This window comes from Netta rufina (assembly GCF_964035555.1).
Source record: "Netta rufina genome assembly, chromosome: 21".
Lineage (NCBI taxonomy): Eukaryota > Metazoa > Chordata > Aves > Anseriformes > Anatidae > Netta > Netta rufina.
This window is the reverse complement of record NC_140145.1, coordinates 4332052-4353028: the sequence shown is the minus strand read 5'-3', so window position 1 is coordinate 4353028 and position 20977 is coordinate 4332052. Positions and strand designations below refer to the sequence as shown.

At 40.7% G+C, this 20977-nt stretch overlaps 1 protein-coding gene across 1 annotated transcript in view; it reads right to left on the bottom strand.

The window, feature by feature from the left end:
• Positions 1-892: 892 nt before the first annotated feature.
• Positions 893-20977, bottom strand: part of ANKFY1 (ankyrin repeat and FYVE domain containing 1) — a 33513-nt gene continuing 13428 nt past the window's right edge. Inside the window, exons 8-25 of the mRNA XM_084299625.1 lie at positions 19100-19304; positions 18290-18358; positions 17377-17576; positions 16796-16893; positions 16191-16413; positions 14977-15075; positions 13565-13718; positions 12152-12320; positions 11500-11618; positions 10979-11135; positions 9528-9728; positions 8291-8467; positions 7717-7864; positions 7368-7458; positions 6373-6497; positions 6020-6166; positions 5452-5542; positions 893-4995 (exon numbers count right to left, since the gene is read on the bottom strand). Coding sequence (XP_084155751.1) covers positions 4863-4995; positions 5452-5542; positions 6020-6166; positions 6373-6497; positions 7368-7458; positions 7717-7864; positions 8291-8467; positions 9528-9728; positions 10979-11135; positions 11500-11618; positions 12152-12320; positions 13565-13718; positions 14977-15075; positions 16191-16413; positions 16796-16893; positions 17377-17576; positions 18290-18358; positions 19100-19304 — 2606 coding nt within the window. The 3' untranslated portion in view covers positions 893-4862. The remainder of the gene's footprint in view (positions 4996-5451; positions 5543-6019; positions 6167-6372; positions 6498-7367; positions 7459-7716; positions 7865-8290; positions 8468-9527; positions 9729-10978; positions 11136-11499; positions 11619-12151; positions 12321-13564; positions 13719-14976; positions 15076-16190; positions 16414-16795; positions 16894-17376; positions 17577-18289; positions 18359-19099; positions 19305-20977) is intronic.

Genomic DNA, 20977 nt, shown 5'->3' with positions numbered 1-20977 from the left:
ATTCGGATTACAACTGAAGCAAGTGACAAGTGTCTTTTGAAAACACCTCCATAAATTTAAGAGATGCTGAAGTATTAAATATTAAAATCAGTAGGATTTTAAGTGCAAATCACTTTCACAAGCTGGAGTCCCAGTAAAGGTACCAGCTCTGTGGCTTCTTAGCAAGTTTCATCATGTGTAGCTGAGACTGCTCTTATTCTTCAGTAAATAGCACTGAACTGCTGAGGGGAAGGAACTGATCTTAACAGTTACACAAAAATAAGTAAGGCAAGACCGACTTTTAGGAACTGTGTTAGTGTTGCTTTAACTTCCAACATATTTGTCAACCAACTTGAAAACTAATTCACAGCTTACTCCTCTGTTTAGCTGGAACCACTAGAGGAAAAAATTTGTCTTCTACCGGGAATAAGTCATCTATTAAAGCAAACAAGGAGACTCCCTTACTGACCTGAAGTGCTCCAAGATTATCTTATTTCTACTATTCTACTTCAAAAGCTCAGCTAAACTCTCCCGGGGGAGGGAGTTACACAGGGTCAAGTAAACGGAGACAACGCTTAATAAAGCTCACAACACCTCTATTAGCTGTACTTAAGTGTTGTTTTTTTTTTTTTTTATTATTAATAAGACTAATGCATCACAACCTCAGAATGTTTTGGTTGGTCTTGCTACTGCTACTTTCCTTTTTCTGGAGCAAAGCGACAGCAATTGCATGCTCTGAGAAAGAGGAGGTGCCTGCCAGTTCTTGACTGAACGCCCAAACAAATGCTGCTTAGAGGCAGCTTGGCTCAGCGTGTCCATTTAAGTGCATCTGGGCTGAGCAGCTCAGTCAGCAGAACAGCTCTGGCCTGTAGGAAGTTGGGATTGTTTTAAGGATTATAGGTATGTCTTCTATAAGGCATTCAAGATGACTTACATGGTATAAACTAGGAGAACACCAGACCTCGTCAGCCAGAAGGACACTGTAGCAGTTAAACAGCATGGGAATAAATACCTAGAATAACTTCAGAACAGAGAATAAGTTGTCATGCCTGATTGGGTGTTGTATCTCTAGCTTTCCTCGTGGGTTGTCAGCCTCAGTAACCATAGCATGGGGCGGGGCAGCTGTCTCCACAAGAGAAAATACTTTCTTAGCAAGGTTTCCACCTCATGATGCATTATCTAAGTATGCATTTTATTACAAGTAGAATCATTACACAACAAAGTAATGCATATTGGAAAAATACATTTTTACAATGACTCCAGACAAACATTGCAGATAAAATGCCATTGTTCTAAGACTTCCTTTTCTATTCAACAGAGGGTATTAGAAGGTTCGGTTACTTTTTAATCACTTATACATGCTTTGATTGAACGGAGTTTGCTGCAGTATTCAACTCTGCTGGTTAAAGGAAAAAAAAGGAGTTGCCTACTAACATTTGATCTACAAGAAAAAAAATCCAGCCGTGGCCTCCCTTGTTGTTACGTGTTAATTTATAAGCACTATGTGAGAAGTTGTACAAGCCATTGATCTCCAGCACAGGAAGTCATTAAGGCATCTGTCAGCTTTTAGCAAGCAACTCGCCACGCTCTGTTAGTACCTTTAACACTAACATTCTCACTCCACTTAGTGGTGTGAAACAGTGATTACGCCTTCCTCAGATAGATACACAAATTAAAATTTAAGCCAGACCACATTTTGTGCTTGTATAAAAGTGCTGGATGACTACAATCAAAAGGAATCCAGACTCGGAACAAAAAGCTACATTATGAACTACCACGGACTTTCCATCTAGCCCTGTTGAAGTGCCTTAAGCCTGGTTTGACAGCATCTCTTTCCAGGGACAGAAAGTTTGTTTTCTTTATACCCTTTTGTTCAATGCTTGGCAGACTCAAGTCTCAAGTTATAAGACACCGCTTAAAGACAGCGGGGATAAGAGGGGTGGGGTTTTTGGTCACAACTGCAGTATGCTACAAAAAGGAAGTGCATTTGCTTATGGAGCTAGAAATGTGTTGACCACTACTAAATTACCAAGTGCCTCCATTCACATCTGTACTCTGCAGTGGAGCATTGCCAGCAAAACTCCAAAAAGAATCTCAGAGATCTGAGCTTCGGACCAATACTTGGCAGACTGCATAAAGGACTGACCCCACCGGTTGTTTGGCAGGGTCGGTCTCTAGCTGGTTAGAACTAGAAGAAGAAAACTAAAATGGGGTTTTGGTTCAAGTTGTAAGGCTTTTCCCCTTTAACTATGACAGAAAGCAAGCTATTGAGAATTGGCTGTAAGGAAACTATCACAAAGGCACTTTAAAAATGATCAGATTTGCTGGATTTAGTTGCTTTGAAATTGATGAATGCTTCAGGCTGTCTATTAGCTTATCAATAACCGTAACTTTCCTTGCAGACTTCAGTAAGAAAGATAAAGCTAGCAGAATATTGGCTGGAAAGGACAAATGGAGCATTAAGTACAGTTTCCCAGATCCTCGTCAAAGTTTCAAGCAGTCTTATTTCATATTCTACTTTTAAAAAGATCAACCAGCCAGCCTTCAAGACACATTCAGTTAAGCTGAATCTTCACAAGATCTGCATTTTTAAAAACATTTAAAAGGCTATTTAATCTGTTGGAATAGAGCCACTGTTCCCTTGAACCTTCCATCAGGGAAGTCACTGAAAAGGTCAAATTTAAGTGCTTTAGCAATTTCGCATTGTGCAGCTTTCCAATTAAGTTCAAGTCCATCAGCTGCAGCCCTGGAAGAACACTCTTCTATCACTATGTTCAGTCTTTCAGTCACTTACTACTTCACAGCATCGCAGCTCCAAGCCAGGAAGGAAGTTAACGTGTTATCATGGGATGTGCTATAGCCAAGAATTCTGAGGCCTACCACACTCTATCCATCACTATCTTTCATTGCTAGAGACTTGCAGTCAATGGTATTTTGAAACACGGAAAGACATGGACTAGAAGTACAATCTTTTCCACAATCTATTCCACTCAAAAAAAAAAAAAAAAAAAAAGCTTTAGCTTGCAGTTTAATGCTTCAGACACCATTATTTACCATCTCATTCATCTCAGCCTAAAATGCAGTTGACAACAAAATGACAGATGCATCATTTATACTAGGATTTGTGTTACACAGACCAGTTGCATTACCCAGGGCGTTCTATTGGAACATGCCAGCAGCAGACATAAAATAGTGAGGCAAATTTGTATTGCATCATCCATTAGTCTTTTCTAGTGTTACAAGAGTGAGATTCCAGTTACAATATCTGCATATTGGAAGATTGAAGTGCGGATCAAATGAAGTTGATGTGAAATTCATTGTGCAAATGACAGTGTTTATACCCTTTCCCATAATTTTTTGTACAAGTTTGAGAAAAACCCTCAGGCAAGTCTCCTATAAAAGCAGCAGTCTGGTTTATCATCATCTCATCTTACTCTTAAGACTGACAAGTCAGTATTCCAAACAGAGCAACGTGTCATCATCTTTTCCATACTGCACACCTCATGTGCCAGTCCATAAGTAAACGTACCAGTTCATGGAACAGAGATGAGGAATGCCAAGTTGAGTCTAAACTTGATTTATCTCTTGGGATGAAAAAAAAAAACTTAACATGCCATGTACTTTTGCTTAAGCACACATTTTCTTCTGACAAGCCTTTGCCCACCAAACCACAACCCTGTTTATCAGCAAAGTGATTTCCTGTTTACCTAGAAAATGTGGTGTAGGAGTTTCATATTCAGCATGTTTAAGAGAACATGACCAGCTTCGATTAAAACACAGCAACTCAATCCAGAATTCTTCCTTCAAGGCCAGAGTCTTTACGTTAATAGGAAACCTCCAAATATGCTCCCACTTGCTGGCAACCCTGCTGAGACTGAACCCAAATTTAATGCTTAAAGGTGCAGCACATTCTACACTGGTAGGGTTATTGGCTCTTCTGCAGCAGTTAACCAGGGTCTTTAAACCAAAGGAAAGTGCTACTCTCCCTCACGGGATTCATAATGCACTTCAGCATTTATTGCTGTATTGCGAGTTAGATTACTCAACCAGTTTTAGTGTTTCTCCATTTAGCATAAGCTTAGGCCTTTCAGCACATTTAAGGTCATTCACACAAGTTTTATGACTTGGAAGGACTAGCAAGGTAGATATGAAAGTGCAACAAGGTAAGCTCTGACAGCTCTAGCAGGTACGAGCAAGAGTATTTACTGGTTAAACAATCTTGCACTTCTCTTGAACATGCTAACACTAATGAGGAGGTATCAAGATGTGGATCTGCAATTCTGACTGCTTTGCATCAGATGTTGTAAAGCTTTCTGTTGTAAGGCCACAATTCTTGAGCTATGCTTAGAACTAACTCCCATTTTTGAAGTTTCTTGAAATGAACAGTGGTTGTAACAGCTCAGCCTAGCTTCACAAGAAGTCTTCTCTAGAGAAAGGGAACGTTAATCTTTAAGACAAAGCAAAGAAAGATACCTGGTTACCCTGAAACTTAATGCCATCTCTACTAAGCAGCCTGAAAGCAACAGGACTTAATAGAGTTGCTCAGTGCAAAGCACCATATCAAGGACAGACCTGTTTTATGTCAACTCAAACACCAGCCTTACATTTCAGCTTCCATACCCCACTGCAACTAGAAGAGGGTCTAAATTCTCTTGTCACTTGGTTTCAACAATCCACTCGAATTCCTAGTGAAGTCTATCACAGCCCAATACATTTACAGTCATACAAAGTCATTTATACCGGAATATATCATAACAGGGTCCTTAATTAGTTGAGTCTATTGCAGAAGACATGTATAGGCCTCCTCTTCCCTATCCAGAGGGCTTGTAAGCACAGCTGCTGTCAGGAGAACTGACCAGGAATCCCTTTGCTTCCACAGCATACTAGGAAACTCCTCCCAGAGTCAGGACATCAAAGCAGATGTTGCAAACTCGAACTGGCTTGTTCAGATCAAATTTTATGATAGGAATCTCCTTTGTTGAGCACTTATGGCAGAGCAGGCGTCCACAGTGTCGGCTGTTGAAAGAAGAGGGGTAGGAGAGAAGTGAGCTCTCCTTGCAGTAAACACCAGGGTTTTATTGCTTGATATCCTTTATCAATGACAGCATCATTAAAAAGGTAGAGTAGCGAGTGAAATGATATGTTTTTGTCACCTCTTTCAGAGCAAGTCAGCCCCACTAATGAAAATAGGCATTGAAGTCATCTATTCTATTACAGGAACTTTAACATGACTTCTAATTTCCAGCAAATCCAGAATATTTTAAGTGCACAAACTGCTTAAGATACCACTTAAGCCAGAGCACAAGCTAGACCCAAGTTAACTAAATCAGGGTGGAATAACTCAACTGGATTACTGGTTATACACCTACATTAAGATGGAGGCTTTCTAAAGCACCAGAAGGAACAAGCCTAGCAACATTTGGAATGGGAATCTGTTTCCTTGTAAGCACAGCAAGATGTGTCACACATTACCAGTGATGCTTTCTTGTTGTGACTCCAAATTTGGCAGTGCATTCGTAGCAGTTGGAGCCATCACACCAGGGAGGTTCTTTTGTCAGCATATCTGTTAAGAGGTAAAAACGTAAAGGCAAAATGGGCTCTGACACCTCCCAAGTATACTGTAAGATTAAGGGGAAATTTCCCACAGCTTTAGGTAATACTCAGTATAATTGATTCACTTGCAGTAGCTGCCATCTTGTTTGTTGAAGATGTAGTCACTGCGATGAATACAGTACAAGTTATAAAGCAGCATCTAGCTTTAAGCTACATTTGACTACTATACCAGCCAGCATTCCCCGTGAACATTGCTTCATTTTTCTGGAAGGATGGAGAGGTCTGATAGGGCTGCACTGGACAATTTCTCAGTTTATCGTTAGAAAATGAGTATTTCTACCTCTCATTTAAGCACTAGAATACTCAGAAGTTCAGCCTGTCTGGAATTAGTGTCATCTAAATCAGCTGTCCAGAGTTCTTTTTCTTTATCTAGGAATCTCAGAATCGTAAGCTAAACCACCTTCCAACCATAGCAAGCAGTACTTACCCAGTAATCTAAAGAGAAGCTGTTTTGTAGCAACTTGGTAGTTGAAGATATTTACTCCCTGATTATTGTTAACTCCAAGACGAGCTCCAGCTCTCACTATTGCACGGCACAAGTTAGCATTTCCCTTCATATAAGCCAAGAGAAGCACTGAAAAAAATAAAAGCCAGGCATGTCAGAGCTAATGGAGTGGAGGTAGTGTTATTTTACTTAGTCCAGAACAGGAGAGTTTCAGTACAATGTTTGCATCTTTCTGTATTTAACATACTACTGCCAACTAGTGCAGCTTTAAAGTGACATATCAGTAATATGACTTGAGTGACTTTCAAGCTTAATAGCCATTCAGTCGCACCTACCTGTGTTTCCTTCAGCATCAGGTTTGTCTAGAGGGTATTCTGGCATGCATTCCAAGAAGAGGTCACAGATGGCTGCTGCGTTATCTTTTCCATATTGTCCCAAAATATGCATTGGTGATTGGCCTCTGGGGAAAGGAGTTTATTATCTCAATCAAAGTCTGTTTGCAACTACAGTTACTCATCCAACTAGCCATCATCTTTTAGAAACTGGTTCACACTTAAACAATGCTACACTTCACACATATACACCTCAGAACCTCATATACAGCTGCCTACTTTATGCATGCCAAGAAGGAGTTAATATCTATACTGTTTACACACAGCATTGTCTGTGCACTTCACTGTGAAAGTGGTGTACAAATAAAAACAAAACATTTGGCTTTGGTTATAGAATCGTAATATCCTGAGTTGGAAGGGACCCACAAGGATCAGCGTCCAACTCCTGACTCCACACAGGACATCCTAAAATGTAAACTGTATGTCTGAGGGCATTGTCCAAATGCTTCTTGAACTCTGGCACGCTTGGTGCTACGACCACTTTCCTGGGGAGCCTGTTTCAGTGCCCAACTGCACTCTCAGTGAGGAACCTTTTTCTAATATCCAACCCAACCCACCCCTGTCCCAGCTCCACACCGTTCCCTCGGGTTCTGTTGCTGTCCCCTGAGACCAGAGCTCAGCGCCTGCCCCTCTGCTCCCCTCGTGAGGGAGCTGCAGGCTGTCATGAGTCTCCTTTTCTGTAAGTTGAACAAACCAAGGGACCTCAGCTCTTCCTCATACATCTTGCCCTCTAGATCCTTCACCATCTTTCTTGCCCTTTCAGACACTCTCTAGTAGTTTTATGTCCTTCTCATGCTGTGGTACCTAAAATTGCATGCAGTACTTGAGTAAAACAATCACTTCCCTCAATCAGCTCACTATGCTATATAGTATCCACTCACACCAGCACACATTTTAATTAAATCATTCTTTTAGCCTATTAAGACTACAGTAGTTACCTAACATTAAAGGCTTCAGCATCTACATTGCACTCTGTGAGGAGGACCCGGATATTGTTTAGACGGCCGTGCATCACTGCCAGATGAAGAGCTGAAAAGTAGAAGAGAAGCTTCAAGAATTTGCGTAGTTCATGTCAGCAGTAATTACACCCTGATAAAATTAAGTGGTCCCTTTCTACTTCCCCACCTCCCCTCTCCAAAGCTCCTTCCACCAGCTTTGATTTCTTGGATTTTCCCCTTATTCTTTAAGAAGTGAGCCCATTCAATGGGCTCTTTCTACCAGCAGGAGACATTAGTAGCAGGCCTACTGAAGTTTTGTACATCTACTTGTTAAACTTTAGAAATTTACCATTGTTTCCATTTTCATCTACAGCTGCAAAGTCTACTCCGTTCTCCAGAAGGACTGAACAAATTGTGGGCAAATCTTGCTGAGCTGCTAAGTGAAGAGCAGTCTGACGATGCTTTGTCAGTTCATTCACCTGGGCACCTGCAAGCAGCTGTCAAGATGCAAGAAGGAATATGTTCAATGTTTTCAGGGCTATGAGCCAACATTTTCTTTCTGAATGAAGCCCTCAAGACTTCACTGCACAGAAATATTTCTAGGCCTCCACCCAATATACACAAAAAAAATACACACTGAGCTGCCGCATCTTGTGTACACGTTCTGATCTGCAGCAACTGTAAAGTAAGGTTCCTGCTTTACACTGAGCCACATCAGTGACTGCTGTAAATCAAACGTATTCATACAAAAGCCAGTGATGCAGCTCAGCTGACAATCTGAGCCAAGCTAACTTCATGCAAGACAGAGTTCTGCTTCAGAAGTAGCACCACCCTCAGCTGACTTCTCCAGCCTATAAGCAATCTGCATTAAAGCAGAATATGTATTTCTAAGCAGAAGGGAACAGTGATTCTCCAGTACATACCAAATTACGCACAATGATCTCTGAGCCAGCTTGTACAGCCAGGTGGAGAGGTGTGAGTTTGGATGCATCCTGGACGCGAGAATTTACATTAGCGTGTACACTTATCAGGAACAGCACACTCTCAATGTCAGAGTTCTGAACAGCTACATGCAGAAAATTTCGGCCTTTGTTATCCACCTGTGGCAAAGAGGACAAAACAAAACCCCTGTTATTTCTGTAGAACAGCAAAGAGTTATGCACAGAACACATTTCTACCAAGACGTACAATACTTACTCCCTCTACCTGATGTAAACTGTACTCCTGTTCCTTTTGCTGCTTGGCATTAGAGACTTACTTATGTCACTAGCAAACACACTGAACTAAGAAATTATCAGCTGCATGGGCTCACTCTAGTCTGCTTCAAACCCCTTTATTTCTAGTTTAACCTTGTCATTTCTTGACGACACACTGGAGAGTATTACAAGCAGCTTTTGTAGCTATTTTGTAGCTACTAGCTTTAGTACTAAGTATGGAGCAACAGTTGATGATAAACTCAATTAAATGAGATGAACTTCAGTCAATCTGGCAGTTACTGCAGAAGGAAGCAACACACAATTCTGCCACACTAATGCAAAATATGCTCTTTTTTTGGCTAAATGCCAAGGGCATGCTGTTCATCTTTGTCCTGAGCTGATGTTAAAGCATATTCAGAACTGGCTGTGTATGTGATACATCTGAAACATGGATACAAGAGCTCCCTAAGCACTCTAGTAATCACTAGTAATTAAACTTACAGTGTAGGAAGAAATTCCTGAACAGCTGCCTGAAGTGTCACACTAGAAATCTGAAGATACAGTTGGAGGTTTTCCAGTTCATCAGTGCAGTGTTAACACATATTATTCAATTATTACAGGACAGTTTGTTTTGGATAGCTTTATGAGAGCTAGGTCATACATCGTGATGTGCTATTACAGAAACAAGACATGCGAGTAGTTAGAACTTTCTCCTCATATTCCTCTGCCCGTACCTCAATTTAGTACTGACAAGGTTTGATGAAACACTAACCCTCGACGCTCTCACTCGCACATAGCATGTGCCTATCTAGTTTCCTAATAAATCCTGCCGTAGAAAATTGAAGTTTGGCAAACATTGTGACATATAAAGCCACAAAATACAGCAGAACTTGCTTGTGGAATGCCTGTCACTGTAGACTTGTACAGCAAGAAGACCAGTATGCTTTAAATGCTCCCAGTTTACCTGTTCAGCAGCTCCTGGCTCCCTCTTCAAAATTGCTTCAGCCGCCTTGTTATTTTTATACGTCATCGCACATGCAAAGGGAGTCATTCCTTGTCTGTCACGCACATTTAGCTTAATTTCTGGATGTGAAATCATAAGCTGAATTATAACATTATGTTGATTGCTAATGGCAACATGGATTGGAGTTCTTCCTTCTGCATCCTAGAAGGAGACCATGAAGTTTATTACATCAAGATGCAGCAATAAACAAATCTTTCCCATGTCTGAAAAACAAAGGAAGCTTTTTGCTTAGTTCTTGTGACATACCCAGTAGCCTTCAGCTGGGACAGAAAGCACCTGCAGTGGGAGCTCACATCCACAATGTGAGGCAAATTGGTATTTGCTCCTCCAAATAGGCTGACCTCAATCCCCTGTGTTATATAGCCTTTTAAGTAGCTCAGGGTAACTTTTCCCATGCAGCCAGACATTTAGGGGGCAGAGATGAGCATACATTCATGACAGTAGGCAAGCATTCTAAGAGAATGCTTTAAACTAATATTAGTTATTTTTATGTTAACACCTTATATTATTAAAAATTTGTAGATTTTATTTTTAACTGAAAGAACAATGTACAAAAATAGAATTTGAATCTGAGGTATCATTTCCATACATTCATCAGATATTTCCTGGCTTGACTCTCAGGCACTTGTGCTAAGTTTTCTGAAAGAAGCTTGACACTTGGAAGTTCACTCACTGAAAAATGTTAAGTGTTCGGCATGTTTGTTATGCAAACAGTACAGTCTATCAAATTCAAATAAGGCCTTTAATCATTTGCATCAAGAAAGAGTTTACAGCCACAGCAGTTTTGTGACTGTTCTGTTGCTCTTTAATGCCACTTTCAACAGCATCAGCACCTGGAAATGCTACACATTTATTTCTTTTGTTGTGATTTGTCTAGCTTCTATTTAAGGACTACTGTATGATCAAGAATTCTGAAGCGTAGCTCACAATTGCTTCACCTTGGTTTATTTGATAGCAGGAAATGCTTCCCAGATAAACTAACAGTCCAATATTCTGGAGTTTTACACTACAGCTGATCTAATGACCAGTTGCTGCAGCATACAGCCCTACTCCTACCCTTCATTCACACTAAGAACAGAAGAGTCCAACTTGGATCATAACATCACAAAAAAAAAAAAAAAACAACTAGCATTATAAGAAGTTTTTTTGTATCACTGTTTTCCTTCACTATGGCTTCCTGAAGGAACCATACATGTAGACAGATGACTACCAGACCTGGTAACAAGGGACAGGAAAAAAGCAGAACTGCAGCCAGTCCTTGTACTAGCTCAGTCATACCAGTAGGCTGTTCTTTGTCTATGAAGCAAAATACACAGGTAAGGGAGATTTGTTTTCACTGTATTGAAGTTAAAGAACCAGCTTCGAAGAAATTGCACCATTTTAATACGTACCTGAGCATTGACATTGGCACCAAACTCCAAAAGGCACTGGATCACTTCTTCTAGACCCCAGCAGGCTGCCAGGTGTAGGGGCGTCTGTCCATCATGAGCTTCTTCTTCTCCCTCTCCATTAGGGCCTGGCTTTCTGGGACTGTTCACATCACAGCCACTAAGAGAAGCACAACACAGTCAATTTAATACATTTCATCTTGACTTAAACAGTTCCAAACAAAGGTCAGAGAAAGATTTCCACAAGGGCTGATTCAGCATCTGCTAACACATCCTATATAAACACAAACTCCTACTTTTAATTTGACTCATCATCAAGAACATGACAATTTAGATAATATAATGTGTCTGTGTCTTCAATACTAGTCAGGATTCCATAAGTGCCATTCACTCACCAGAAGTCTAATGAAGCACACACCTGTTACTGACTCAAAATAACATTCGATCACATTAGGAAAATAAGTACAAGCACATTAGAAAGTTTGCATTTGGGAGGGGGAGGGGAAAGGTAGGGAGTGTCTGACCTGCGAATAAGAAAGCACGCTATTTGTTCACTGTTTTCATCAATAGCTCTATGAAGAAGAGTTTGTAAGCATCCACTCGGTCCTGATCCCCAGCAGGTGGAATCACAGCCATGTCTAACCTGGAAGGAAAAGCACAATGAAGCAAGTGAAGTTTTCAATATGAAGTAGTAGGAGTCTGCTGGAGATAACATTTATTAGGAGTCATAAGGAAGTTTGACTAAGTTTCCTCCTGGATTACATCTGAATAGAACCTAATTTTAAAAGGAATAAGGGTGAGCCTCTAAAGGCCTTGATGGAACTTTAAGATGCAATAAAGTCCAGGTTCGTAGATGTTCCGTTTTATTCAAGAAGCTGGTCATTACACAAGCCAGGCATGCTACAGCCTGATGCTTTTGGTAAATCCTTTATCTGTTTTGCAGCATCAGGAATCCAGATGGCTTATTCTATGTTATTATAGTGGCTGTGAGGTATTTGGGTACGTAAGCTACAGTGTTTATAAAAGATTACCCGAAAAAAAGGAACTTCTGGTGAAGGAAAACCTCTAGAAGTTAAATAGTATAGGACTACTCTGTTCTTTTCAGGCATTTGAATTCATTTCTGCTGGTGAGACACTCAAAGAACATGACTAAATTAAGTCAACTAACAGTCTTACCAGAGTTGACGCAATATCTTCCAGGTTATTTTCTAAGGCAAGCCACAAAGGAGGATTTCCTTTTTCATCTGGCACAGACATATCTGCTCCCCTGGTACAAATAGCATCAACCACAAGAGGGAGCTGGTTTTTTATAGCTAGCTGTAATGCAGTTTCTCCATCCTGTGTTCTGCAATAGGTATAGTTTAAAGCATGTTACTACCCCATTAAAGAGTTAGATCTCTGTTACAGTAAATTCTCTGCTTTTCCAGTAAATATCTCCACATTTTTATTTTTGCTGTGGTAATATGTTTAGTCAGGCAAACCTACCATGTTAGGTTTTCACTGCAGCTATGTAGTTTACCTTTTTTTCCCCCTTTAATAGCAAAGGAGTGACTTCTAAAGTTTGAGAATCGTGTTAAGGTTCTTGGTCTAGAGTTACCTTCCTTTCCTTAATTACAGCCATTGTTTGAACAGAGTTCCCTTTACCTAACATCACAGAATGTAACATGTTTATCTGCACTGTGGTAACACTTCAAATGGTTGATAAATACCAACTGTTAAAGAACTGAAGTTAGTTAGCCCTATTAGGCAGTTTGTCCCCTTGACACTCATTAGGCATAGCTAGCCAAATTTCAAAGACTGCCTGTCAGTCATGTAAGCACATAAACATTTTGTTAAGTCTAGTATCAGCTGCCCAGAGATACTCATGAGACTAGTTCTATCTGAACTTTGTTGTTGGGACTACATCTAATTAGTTTAGACAGCAGAACACATGCAGCTCCAACAAGCTGGCAAATAGATGAGACTACAATATGAGCAGATAGTATAGATCAGACAGTACCATGGCTCTAGGAATTGAGTCTGTTACAGAAGATTGTAGTCTACCTAGAGCCAAATTTCCCTCTGCAGCTTCAACTGGACTGACGGAGCTGTATGTAGACCCATGTTCACATAGGATCCCCAGCATTAACTAGTGCCATAAAGAGGGTCATATCCAGAACTGTGCACAAACAAATTTCAAAGGCAAATTTCAAGCCTCTATATACAATCTTAGAATACCCTGACTTGGAAGGGACCCACAACAACCATCAAGTCCAACTCCTGGCTCTGCACAGGACCACCCAAAGACCAAACCATATGTCTGAGAACACTGTCCAAACACTTTTTCAACTCCAGCAGGCTTGGTGCCCTGACCACTTCCCGGGGCAGCCTGTTCCAGTGCCCAACCACCCACTGGTGAAGGACCTTTTCCTAGTGTCCAGTCTGAACCTCCCTTGACACAGCTTCATGCTGTTCTCTTGGGTCCTATCACAAGTCAGCATGGAGAAGAGAGCAGCATCTCCCCTTTTGCTCCTTCTTGTGAGCAAGGCAGTCATCACACCTGCTGCTAAATATATACCCTGTTCAGTGTTGTATCAGTTAAGATCTTACCTGACATTTATATCTGCCTGATGTTCCAGCAGGAAGAGTGCACTCTTACTATCCTGTCTCTGTATTGCCATATGTAGTAGAGTCTGTCCGTCTGACATCGTGTCATTGATGGATGCCCCAGATCCAAGCAGCTGAGCTGCTATCGTGTGCATGCCTGAAGAGTTACAGCTCATTAGTATTTTGCCTTCAGTTCTATAAAATAGACACCCTCTGAAGCATAAAAAATAAAACTTCAAGCTTTCAGTTTCAATAATTACAAAAAAAGTGATGTGTTGAATCAGCGTAGAACCTACTAAAATACACACACATGAGCTAAGCCAACTCATGACTCTACCCAGCTTAAAAATGCATTTACAGACCTGTCAGATACTGGTTACTGATTCCTTTTGACCTTGCTTTAAGAAAAAAGTTATGGTATGATACACAGATTCCCCGTTAGTTTTGCCAAACTAAACTTAATATGGTCCTCCATGACCACACCTAGCATAATAATACTTCATACCACCTCAGACTTTTGTCCAGCAATCATATTAGCTTTTAGTATTACGTTCATAAGCCATTCACATGAATATTATTGTATTTAGATATTTAGCTTAGTCCTTCCTTACCTCACAGGTGGATCAGGACAATGTTAAGGATAAAGATATGTTTGTTTCCTTTCATTGGAAATGGAAGAAAAAACAAGAGCCTTGAGAGTAAAGATGTTTGTTACACATGGATGACATCTAGTACTTTTGTGCAAAGCACTTCATTAAGCTTTCTGCCTCATCTCTTAAGCCCAAGATATGAGCAGGCATTCCCCACACAGCTACTGTCTCCAGCTCAGTAGGACCACACTGATCCAGTGGTGACCACACAACCACTCTCATATGGGCATAACCTAGTATGGTAGAAGCACCACTTGTCTGCAAACATCTGTTTTTCCACAAAACATTCCCCTTCACATTTCAGAGAAGAAAATCTTCTGAAGTTGTATTCCAAGTTCCATTCCACTTCACAACTACTTAACGTAGCTCACCTTCCCTTAGTGCTAGAAGCTGGATAATACATTAATGTTGACCTTTACAGAGTTAACCGTGAAGAGACAATATAAATGGATACAAATGAAAACCACCGAAAGTTCGCAGTGGTACAATTCTACACAACTTCAAGTACAGTTGTAGGCAAGAGGCTTCAGGCTATCCCCTGCTGAACAAGTGAAGCTGTATGGCTGGAAATCTATTGGCAAGCCAGATGTGAACATCATTTTAGAAGCTAAACAATCATCTAAAGCTCTCCTTGACAGCTTTTCATTAGCAGCACAAGCCAGGCCATGAATACACAACAACCACTGGCTTGTCCCAAAAATCTCACTCACATCATAGCTCCTTCATCATAGTAAAGTTTATCTATCTTGTTCGATAGGCACATACCTGTCCAAAGAGCCAATCCCAGCACAGTCTGGTCCCTCGAGTCCTTTAGACTAAAGTCAGGAATGATTTGCAAGTTATTGGTAGCATGAAGAGCATTAGCTAGGAAAAAAAAAAAAAAATCATTCCATTAGAGCATTCTTGTATTTGACCTGCAGTTGCAGACTGAAGGTTGCAAGAGTAGCAGTGTCAAATTTTGAAGTGCCATAGAATCATTTAGGTTGGAAAAGACCTTTAAGGTCATCAAGTCTAACCAACCACCTAACACTAGAAGTCCACTGCTAAACCATTTCCCTAAAAGCAGAATGTTCCTTTAGTCAGTCATCTTGAAAGATCTCTTCCTGAGCAAGTTACTTTCAATTTCCTAGGTGCTAATGTTGCTTGTGAAGACCAATACTACCTAATCTTAACACTTATACTAAAAACCATCCAACATTCTGACTAAGATGCTTAACCTGCTTCCCTTGCTATCTGTTTCTAAACAGACACTTACCCAAAGCTCTGAGAATGAAGACCTCACTGTAAGCTATACTGCAATATGGTGGCAGCATCTCTCCTTCTCAGCTCCCTGGGATGGAGGATATTCTCCCCAATTCACCTATTCTCTCCAAATGCCATCTCTGGTAGGAGATAAAATTAATAGCTGAAGCAAGGTCTATTTCACTTCCTGGTGCTGTACAGGAAAAGCTGAACTAGTAGCATCTAACAAATACCCCAGGTCCCTTAAGTGTAGAACTGTCATCTACCAGTTTTTCAGTATTTGCAACTCAACTCTGTCTCAGTTCTAGTACTACTCTGTACAAAACCATCTTACTGAGAATTGAAGGAGGCAGAAGTCTCACCACAGAAAGATGCCTTTATCTGTATTCAATTCCTGCATTTACCTGAACCATATACTTGGACAAGGAGAGAAAGGAAATCTCAGTTGTACAGTCAGAATACAACCTGGGGCTAAAATTCAAGTCCATTATGTACAGTGGAAAGTTTGGAGAAATCAGTAATAGAGACTATTAAGAGCAAGTTAATTTTCTAGTCTCAACAAGCAGGCGATTTGAGTTTTAAGACAACTGTTTAACCAGTCTTGTTAATTGTTCTACTTGAACAAGGTTTACAGGAAAGCGTGTTTGATTAGTAGCTTGTCGAAACACAGTTTAGATGGCATCTTGACACACCAATATGCTAAAGCATCAATATAGTTTGAACTAGTAAAACTTTACCTTTTTGTTCCAGGATGACTGATACCACATCTGGGTGATTGTGAGCAATAGCCATGTGAAGGGGAGTTTGCAGATAAACATTCTCTGCTGTTGGAGAAGACGCATCCTTCTGACCATGCGCTGCTTCAGCAGTCTGGATGTTTGGATTGGCTCCTTGTTGCAGAAGTTCTGCTGTCAGGTTTGCTAGGCCATGCCTACAGGCAGTATGCAGTGGTGTTTCTCCCTGAAACAAATGGGGGACTAGGTTAACAGCTGGAGAAACCAGAAAGATAGCTTTTCAACTACTATGCCCACAAATGGGTGTGAAAAAACTTAAGCGCTAGTAGTTGAAGCTTTTTCAGACCTTCAGCTACATGAGTTAACGTATACTAAGGACTTTATTACAACAAGCATTGAAGAAAGTTAAACTTGCAATGCTGCTAGAACAGTGCTAGAACTGTTATACTACAGTTGTCTGATCACTAGTAAATACCTGAAAACCTGCAGAAGGCTCAGCAGATGTTTAAACTTGCTTTAAGCTAGGGTTAGCAACAAAGATCTCTGCCATCTTATTTGTGAAAGGAAATAAGGGAATTTTCAGACAGTCTAGAAGTTTCTGTTTTTACCCATTTGTTTTGGTGGTTGACTTTCGCTCCATGAGTTGCTAGGAAGAGAGAAGCTGCCTCATTTCCTGCACCAGCTGCCCTCTGAAGCAAGCAGTTCCCTAAAGAAAAACACAAATACTATTAGAGTACTATTGCAACCATACCTTGACACTAAAAGTGTTAGCACATTCCCCACTACCTTAAAACATTGAAGCTTGAAGCCAAAAAAGAAAATCCTACCTGTTAGTAATGCCTTTGAAATGCTGGACTGTCACATACACTATTTAGTAGTTACACATTTTGAAACTGTAAAGAGGACGTTAGGACCTAGCAAGGAGTCCAGATTTTCTGTCACTTCCTGCAGGTCAAGTTCTGCTCACAACCTGTCAGTGTTCCTGCTCTGGGTAAAGATATTACCACCTACCCATGCCATTCATTACGCAGCAATAACCGTCAAAACTTCATTCAGCTCCACAAACATTTTTGCCTAGTTCCACGCTATTTGGACAGGCTGGAGTAATTTGGACCACAGAGTGCAGCCAACACTAGGCAGTTAACCCACAAGCCTTCCACCTGCACGGGAATACAAACCTCTGTTTTACCTGTTACTGTGTCTGGAGCATCTGTATTGCTGCCTCGTTGGATCAGCCTTGCTGCAAAACTGTTCTCATCGAACGAAGTTCCATTTACAACAGGGGCATCCTCAAAAGGGTTTACAGATTGATCAGACGATACAGTGATATACTGAACCGCAAGCCACAGAGCTGTGCTTCCCTCATGATCCTTCAGCTCCAGGTCTAGTCTAAAAGTAAGAGTTAATATTCCTCAACTTATGCCTTAGAAAGTGGTCCCAGATGCTGCTTAAGTTTCAAGTGTCTGAAAAGCTGTACTAGTTTATTCAATACCTCACTGACAACTTCTGCTTACTTAAAAACTTCCAAAGTAACTGGAGCTACAGTAGGATTTGTGAATACTCTGAAACAAGCAAGATGCCTTTTATTGACTACAAAATTTAAGCCCATGACTCTTAAGAGAAGTGTGGTCTTGCTAGATTTGGCTTGTAACAAACTGTCTCAAACAGGCAAGTCCTCTTTTAAGTAACATACAAGAACTGTAAAGTCAACGATGGAAAAACTGAATTAAATGAAGTATTTTGCTTCCTGTCCCTATAACGTCACACGTGATAGCTTTAAGCATAATCCAAGTTGAACTCAAGACTTAAAATGTCTGATTATATTCTTATTACTCTTTTTGGCTCCACTACAAATGAAGATATTGCCACATTTCATCTAGCTCTCTTAGAAAAACACTGAGATGCAGTTTGCTTCCTCTTTACAGGAGGTTAAACTTGCTTGGCTTCTGCCATCTCAAGTTACGCAGAGCCTTCACAGTTTTGCATCTCTAGGCTACTGCTAGCCTCATGATACAACAAAAAGGTCTAAAGAGCTGTTAAACAGTTTTCATACCTTCACTGAAATAGGTGCTCAGTGTATTTTACATGTAAGCAGAACTTACTGTTTGCACTGGAGAAGCTGACTGAATACAGGTTCATTCCTGACCACAACCGACACATGTAATGGGGTCCTGCAATTGGAGCAAAGTACAGTTACATCAATAAATGAGGCATTTAAGATTTGTCTGTGCTTGCCAACATGCCCCTATCATTTATGGTGCTAACCTTCACCTCTGCTTTCAGGTGAAGAGCCCTAGTACATCCTGACAGAAAAGCAAGCTTCCATTACAGTGGGTATGGTTCCAGTGGATTTAGTAGTTAGCAACCCTTTACCCTAATAGAAGAGATAATCTTCAAGGAAAGAGCACAGAAGCCTGACTTACCCAAATTGAGTAGCTAATATACTCTGAGGTTTCTACACCATTTTATGTACTTGTTTGCCAGTCCAATGTAACCTCTAAAGCAGTTTAAAGACCCTACACTTCTGATAAACACACTGCACATATTGGCTATTTCAGATAGTATTGACAGCTTTGAGAAGGCAGATTTTTAGGAATGTCATTTGTCATCGTGGTTAGCTTACTTTACTGTTCAGTGATCCAATAAAGGCAAAAAACTGCTTGCCATCTGTTCCAGCAGTCAACTCACCCCCCAGCTTTCTATAGGGAAAATTGGTCATGACAGTGTACCATTCAGCCTGCAACAGCTTCTGCTCTGGGTGCTACCTGCAGGTCTCAAACTGAAGTAAATGACTTCACCTTCCCTGCTTCCACCATCACCTGAGACCTGAGAAGGTTCCCAGTGGGCTGTACCTAACAGCTGCAGTGTTATCTGTTAAACCGGTAGCAGACTTTACCCCGTCCAGTATTTACCTTCCTTTGCTGTCTTGCATATTTGGATTGGCTCCTGCCTGTAGGAGGGATTCTGCTATCTGTGCCATTTCTGCCATGACATCTGGCAAATGCTTCTTGGGGCTGTATGACGCCACAAGGTGCAGAGGGGTCTCCTGGTCTCCCAGCGTAGCAGCATTCACACGGGCACCGTTTTTAATGAGAAAGTTTGCAGCAAATTTATCTCCTTTTGTGAAAAAGGATAAAGTTATTTATGGATACACTGTGAACCCTCTACGTTCTAAATAAGCCTAGAAAATGGATACGTGACTTCCTTCTATATGATACAATCATTCCAATAGAACAGTCTGCTTTTAGAACACCTTAGTAATAGATAATTTCAGGAACACTCCACTGCAAAGCCAGGATTAAGATATTTCATAACTCTCTCTCCCTTTTGTGTTTTGCCCTGAGGTTACATGCAACTCAAGTTCACGCACTAGTTCACTTGGTACGGTGATACTAAGTTTGTTAGTTTCTGTGTCACTGCAGCTTTAATGCACAACCAGGCAAGTTGTGAGACTACCCACAGTTCTGAATGAAAGGTACTATTCCTATTCCAGGGCAGTCAGAAGAATGCAGAAGTTAGTTGCAATCTGTTCAGTGCTGCTATATAAACAAACGGTAATGCAGTCATTGATCTTGAAAACGTAGGCCCCCATGAAGCAACAGCTTCAACAGCCAGGACCTATCGTGAAAGGCATTCCTAAGAAATCTTCCCTTAGATCTTTTCAGAAGTCAGAACTTAGGCCTGCTTCAAGGTGCACAAGACCTTGAACTTGAAACAAGACATCCAGAATGCCTTCAGCATATTACTAGTTTCCCTTATTCCAAATACTAGTTTGAGTACATGCATTCATAAGTTTTTGTCCTGACAGCAAGAACAGACAACAAAGAAAACTGCCTGAAAAAGCAGCACAGATTGCTGTCATCTTTGGCATCAAGAAGTAAAATCCAATTCCCCCCCAAATTCCTTATCCGATATTCCCTCACTCTTTAGTGATCAGAAATAAGAATCACGTGGCAAGTTCAGACAATTTGCTTAAGCTCCATTTCCAGAACACGACTGTTAACAGTGATCGACTCACTGAAGCTTTTGTTACTGAAAAGCAAGCATTCTCAGAGCTCTAGCTTAGACTGAAAGCAGACATTAGAAGTGGAACACAAATGCTGGTATTAAGAGAAGCCTGCTGCAAACTTTTCAGTGCTGCAGCCACCACAACACTGACCTATGCCTAGAAGACCTCCTACTCCTGCTGCTGAAGCTTCATTCACCGGACCAGACTCCAGCACTACCCTGTTTAGATATGCAGGAGATTAAAGGAAGAAGTTGCAAGCTGCACTGAGCTAACAAAATTTAAATTTGTAGATATTTAGATTTGCCTAGCACGTCCCTCTGCTCCTCATCTTTTTCCAGAGGGTTTTTCCTCCCCTCAAACTGCTGTTCAGTAGGGAGAAGTCCCTTGCTGTTAACAGTGATCAGTAAGAAGCAGATGCAGCATCTGCTTCATGTTTAGAAGGCTTCATCTTCATTTATAGCTAGGTTGACCATGCTTGATTCAACCATTTGTCAGGGACATTAAGTGAGTTGCTGCATTAAAATACTATCTGCATCTCCCCGTATTTTTTCCTTCAGAATAAAATACTCTACTAGGATTGCTTCTTGATGTCATGTAGTACAAGTTTAATGCAACAGCCAGCAGGCTAGCTTTTAGATCCTAAAACCAAAAAGACTAAGAAACACACCTTTTTATATAAGTTTAGCAAAAAGAAATAGGACAATATTTATCTGTGACTACAGGTTTCTAACTAAAGTGTCAGCTACAGAGAGAGAAAAATAGACTACGGAATATATATTCC